This window comes from Poecilia reticulata, unplaced genomic scaffold (genome assembly GCF_000633615.1).
Source record: "Poecilia reticulata strain Guanapo unplaced genomic scaffold, Guppy_female_1.0+MT scaffold_249, whole genome shotgun sequence".
NCBI classification, from domain to species: Eukaryota; Metazoa; Chordata; class Actinopteri; order Cyprinodontiformes; family Poeciliidae; genus Poecilia; species Poecilia reticulata.
In genome coordinates this window covers 236396-241761 of record NW_007615034.1, presented here as the reverse complement: position 1 = coordinate 241761, position 5366 = coordinate 236396, and the positions used below count along the sequence as shown (strand labels likewise).

The window sequence follows — 5366 nt, the reverse complement described above, 5'->3', positions numbered from 1 at the left end:
ACGGGCCCCATGTGGGGCAGGGCAGACAACACGGGCCCCATGTGGGGCAAAGCAGGGCAGACAACACGGGCCCCATGTGAAAATGTCCATGTTTTCCATGGTGAACCACCACCATGGAAATATCCACATGGGGCCCACATGGTCTGCCCTGCTTTGCCCCACATGGGGCCCATAGAGGTCTCCAATACCAGGGGATGGTACTGGAGTCGTCGTGGCGCCAGAAGCTGTAAAAAGCTGCAGTCATGTGACCGTATTGAGTCATGTGACCAGCGCCGGTCTGATGTGCTGGAACGTTGATGTGTTTGGTGCTGAAGAGTCAGCAGAGCTGCGACCGGCCAGGAAATAAACTCTCATCTCATCCTCTGCATGAAACTCGCAGCAATGAAACGCTACATTTCAGATCCGTGTTTAAATCCACCCTGCTGCCCATTCCTGGACACACAGAGGTGGAAAAGGGCCGGGAGGTCTCACGCTGTCATTAATTGCAGCTCGCTCTGTGGGGTTCTGACCTGGTTCTGCTTCCTCTGCCCCTCCAGAACCTACTTTGCGGGTCAGGAGCAGCAGGTGCGTCTCATCTACCAGGGCCAGCTGCTGCAGGACGACGCCCAGACGCTGGCCTCGCTCAACCTGGCCCATAACTGCGTCCTGCACTGCCACATCTCCCAGGGCGCGGCGGCGGGGGCGGCGGGGGGCCCGCGGCCCGCCGACCAGGTCCAGGTGGCGCTGAACGTGGGCAGCCTGATGGTCCCGCTACTGGTTCTGATGCTGTCCGTGCTGTGGTACTGTCAGATCCAGTACCGGCAGTTCTTCACGGCGCCGGCCACCGCCTCGCTGGTCGGCATCACCATCTTCCTCAGCCTGGTGGCCTTCGGCGTCTACCGCCGCTAGCCGCTCTCTGATTGGCCCGCCGCCGTGGGCCTGCACATTCTGTTGCCATGGAGACGTGGGGCGCGACAAGGACTCTGATCTTTATTTTTTTAGCTGATGTTTCTCTGTAACTTCTCATCACTGTGCCTCGGTTCCTCCTGTCGGCTCTAATCTCAATAAATCACTAATTTATCCTGCCGAGTCCGACTCTGAATGCCGACCCGGTTCTACTGGGTCCACTGGTTCCACCCCAGTTCGGTCTGCTCAGCTCAACAGAAACCAGGTGCATGTTTGTGTTTTTATTGAGTGTCTGCGTCGCCCCCTGGTGGCTGCTGGGAACATCAGGCGCTGCAGAGCGTCGCTCACTGGAAGAGACAGGAAGAGGATGTCAGACAGGAAGCAGCTGATGGAGACCAGCCGGCTGGAGCCCCGGGTTCTACTGGGTTCTACTGGGTTCTACTGGGTTCTACTGGGTTCTACTGGGTTCTACTGGGCTCTACTGGGTTCTACTGGGTTCTACTGGGCTCTACTGGGCTCTACCGGGTTCTACTGGGTTCTACTGGGCTCTACTGGGTTCTACTGGGTTCTACTGGGCTCTACTGGGTTCTACCGGGCTCTACTGGGCTCTACCGGGTTCTACTGGGTTCTACTGGGCTCTACCGGGTTCTACTGGGTTCTACTGGGCTCTACCGAGTTCTACCGGGTTCTACTGGGCTCTACTGGGTTCTACTGGGTTCTACTGGGCTCTACYGGGCTCTACTGGGTTCTACTGGGTTCTACTGGGCTCTACCGGGTTCTACTGGGCTCTACTGGGTTCTACTGGGTTCTACCGGGTTCTACTGGGTTCTACCGGGTTCTACTGGGTTCTATTGAGCTCTACTGGGTTCTACCGGGCTCTACCGGGTTCTACTGGGCTCTACCGGGTTCTACTGGGCTCTACTGGGTCCAGATGAAGCTGATCAAGACAACGGTTTGGTTATTTTAACGAGGATATTTGCTGAATAACCAGTAAACCAACTGGAGTCTGGCAAACGTCCCCCAGTTCCCACCTCCAACATGGCCGCCAGCGGCTCCCTGTCGGCGTGGTGCAGTACCTGCACTGTCCTGGAAGAGGCGCTGCTGTTTGATTGTTTTTCTCTTATTACATTTGCAGCACTTTGAGATTTTTGTTCCAAATTAAATTCATGATTATTATAATAACTGCGTTCCGCTGAACGGATCACTTTAATGAACTGTTGTTCCCCTCACTACCACTAGTGGCGCTGTGATGGCCCGTTCCCCTCCCACCCTGTCAATGTGCTCCAGTTCCTGCAGAGGCCAAGCAGCTGTGATGTCACTACCTGCAGCTTGGCGGCCAGGTGTTCAGGCAGCTCCACCCCGGCGACCTCCAGCAGCAGGATGGTGTCCGTCAGGTCGAAGGAGGCGGAGCCTTGGTCCTGGGGTCGGGTCGCCTGCTGGAGGCTGGACACAGAGGCGGGGGGGTCAGCTCCCACCCGAACCGACCAGAACCGACCCGGCCTCAGGTGAGCTCACCTGTCGGTGGCCGACTCCAGCAGGAAGTCGGTGTACATGTCTTTCCAGTCCAGGATGATGGACAGCAGGCAGGTGATGAAGGGACGCAGGTCCACCTGCAGCCAGCCCTGCAGGACCACAGCCTCGTCCAGGTGAGTCACCTCTGAGCTGACAGTCAGCAGCACTTGGATCTGAAAGGGGCGGAGCCACAGAAGCACACCTGGCTCAGGTAAGACTCTCCAGACAGGACAACGCTGACTGTCCAGCTGTGTTTCAGAATCAGGAGAATCTTATCGTCAGAAACACGACGAAACTGCAGTTTCAGTTACAACCATCCATTACACAACAACAGGGGGGGTAGTGGGCTGACAGGCGCCGGCCTGCAGGAGGAAGTAGGTAAAATGAGAGAAACATCAGGTAAGGAGAGGAAAACTCAGCCTGTCTCACCCTGAGATGAAGGAAAAACCTCAGTACAGATAAACACAACAAGCCGGCAGTCAGACCAGGAGCCCTGACTGAAGCAGGAATATGATGTCCGGTTCACCACCAGCTGATCCAGGGAGGGGGGCAGCAGAGCACAGCCTCCTGTCGCCATGACAACCAGGGGGGGCAGCAGAGCACAGCCTCCTGTCGCCATGACAACCAGGGGGGGCAGCAGAGCACAGCCTCCTGTTGCCTCCTCCCACGTGGTTCCCCTCTCCCACGTGGTTCTCCTCTCCCACATGGTTCCCCTCTCCGGTTTCCCAGTGGAAAATATTCCATCAGTTGTGTTGAGAGACCAGCTGACCAGATCCATAATTTACAGCTTTGGAAACTTTTCAAAAGAAACTCTGGAAACACAGACAGACGCTGAGCAGGGAAGATGGAGGACAGAGACGGAGACGGAGATGTCCTCGTCCTCAGAAGGACAGAGCAGAAAAAGGTTTACGTGTGTCCAGGTGTGTTTATGTGTGTCTGGTGTGTCCAGGTGTGTTTATGTGTGTCCAGGTGTGTTTATGTGTGTCCAGGTGTGTTTATGTGTGTCCAGGTGTGTCCAGGTGTGTCCAGGTGTGTCCAGGTGTGTTTATGTGTGTCTGGTGTGTCCAGGTGTGTCCAGGTGTGTCCAGGTGTGCCACCTCTCTCTGGAAGTCCTTCAGGCTGGGTGGTGTCTTTTCAGCCTCGACCTCCCCGACTGCCAGCGGCTTGCCATAGGTCAGGAACTCCTGGAACACGGCCTGCTTGTCACTGAGCCACAGGTGAGCGTACCTGTCCAGCCCCGCCCTCAGCTTCTCTGCTTCCTCCTTCACCTGCAGCAGCCTCATCATCACTTCCTGTTCCAGAGCGCACAGCTCCGGGTTCTGCTGCAGGCTCTCCTGTAACACAGGTGAGGAGCGGAGTGACGTCGCAGCCGCCGGCCGTGTCGGACAGACAGATGGCCGACTCACCTGGTAGTCACCATGGCGACGGACGGAGATCCTGGGAACCAGAGCACCGGCGCCGTAAACATCCCTGATGATGGTTTTCAGGAAGGCGGTGGGGCCGTCGTCTATCGGCGGATCAAACACGAGTCCTCTGGAGTCCTGCAGCTGCAGAGAGACGGCCAGCAGGGCGGCGCCACCGCTCTGCTGAGAGAGACGGGCACTTTTACAGAAATCACCTCCAGGTGTGTGTGTGACCTGCAGGTGTGTGTACCTGTGTGTTCATGCTGTTGGTCAGGAAGCGCAGGGCTCTGTGCAGCAGCTGCAGCAGGCCGTCCTGGACTCGGCCGTCGATGTAGTCCAGGTAACCGGTCCAGGCCTCCGAAGCCTCATCAACGCTGTACAGACCCCTGTTTACCTGGGAACAGGTGAGCCGTCCCCATCAGCGCCGCCCCCCTCTGCTCCCCTCTGCCAGGTGTTCAATCCTACCTGCGTCAGGCTGAGCAGCTGCTCCCCGTCTGTCTTGATGTCTCTGCAGATCTGATCGTTAACGCTGCTCTCCAGCAGCGAATCACCTGAACGCTGCAGAAGGTCAAGCTCCGCCCACCTCTGAACAAACAGCAGCTCACAGCAGAGGGGCGTGGCTTAGCTCACCTGGGTGATGTCAGTATTTTAACTCACCTGTGCAATGGTTCTCATGGCTTCCATGTTGGCTCGAGCTTCTGTGATGCTGGAATGAACGGCCAACACCTGCTGGCTCTCCTGCTGCACACCTGGACACACACAGAGCTCATGGCACCTGCTGCTGCTGCTGCAGCACCACCTGCTGCTGCTGCTGCAGCACCACCTGCTGCTGCTGCAGCACCACCTGCACCTGCTGCTGCAGCACCACCTGCAGCATTATGCACCTTGACAGATCCACGTCTTGCTCTGCAATTTCCTCAGAGTGTCATGCAGCTGCTGCAGCTGCTCCTGGATCAGAGGAAGCTCCGCCTCCAAGGCCCCGTCCACCACCTGAAAGACGAGCGGAGCGTCACATGACGCGTCTCCTCCTGTGGCGCAGGGGGCGCAGCAGGAACCTGGTTGTAGCAGGACACGGTCTGGTCCAGCAGGAAGAAGGTGAGTGTGATGTCGTCTCTGGCCAGCAGGAGGCGCTCTGCGTTGGGGCGCAGCGCCACGCCGCCCTCTCTGCTCACGTAGCGCAGCTGCTGCAGCACCGCCTCCAGCTGCAGGACGAGACGGAGGACGTTCGACTCAACACAGGAACGTTCTGGAGTGGTTGGCATGAACGGCAGTCCTCCAATCAGAAGAGGGCGCTCTGATGATGTCATCACTCAGCTCAGATCTCATGTCACGTTTAAAAAGCCAAACATCTTCAGATGAAGTTTTTATGACTGAATGTAATAAAACTATCAGTCATGACCCTAAATATTAATGATTATATTTATTGCTCTGTTCATTTTGGTTTGTTGCAGCGAAACTCGACGTCGTTCACAGCAAACATGACCTCAAAGCCGCGGCGCGGCGAGGGTGAGGCGAGGCGCGGTGAGGGTGCGGCGAGGGAGAGGCGAGGGAGAGGCGCAGTCCGGC

At 57.2% G+C, this 5366-nt stretch overlaps 2 protein-coding genes across 7 annotated transcripts in view; one reads left to right on the top strand and one right to left on the bottom strand.

Moving 5' to 3' along the window:
- tmub1 (transmembrane and ubiquitin-like domain containing 1) overlaps nt 1–1060 on the top strand; it is an 8998-nt gene extending 7938 nt beyond the window's left edge. For all 5 annotated transcript variants that reach the window (XM_008402676.2, XM_017303346.1, XM_017303345.1 and 2 more), the window contains one exon: nt 537–1060. In XM_008402676.2, coding sequence (XP_008400898.1) covers nt 537–888 — 352 coding nt within the window. In that variant the 3' untranslated portion in view covers nt 889–1060. The remainder of the gene's footprint in view (nt 1–536) is intronic.
- A 93-nt stretch (nt 1061–1153) lies between these two features.
- The window catches only part of LOC103460484 (dynein heavy chain 17, axonemal-like), a 27276-nt gene continuing 23063 nt past the window's right edge, over nt 1154–5366 (bottom strand). Inside the window, exons 13-22 of one of the 2 annotated variants that reach the window (XM_008402671.2) lie at nt 4856–5002; nt 4685–4790; nt 4458–4549; nt 4266–4385; nt 4051–4194; nt 3804–3983; nt 3495–3731; nt 2401–2570; nt 2208–2328; nt 1154–1232 (exon numbers count right to left, since the gene is read on the bottom strand). In XM_008402671.2, coding sequence (XP_008400893.1) covers nt 1230–1232; nt 2208–2328; nt 2401–2570; nt 3495–3731; nt 3804–3983; nt 4051–4194; nt 4266–4385; nt 4458–4549; nt 4685–4790; nt 4856–5002 — 1320 coding nt within the window. In that variant the 3' untranslated portion in view covers nt 1154–1229. The remainder of the gene's footprint in view (nt 1233–2207; nt 2329–2400; nt 2571–3494; nt 3732–3803; nt 3984–4050; nt 4195–4265; nt 4386–4457; nt 4550–4684; nt 4791–4855; nt 5003–5366) is intronic. The other variant, XM_008402673.2, reaches the window with a different exon arrangement.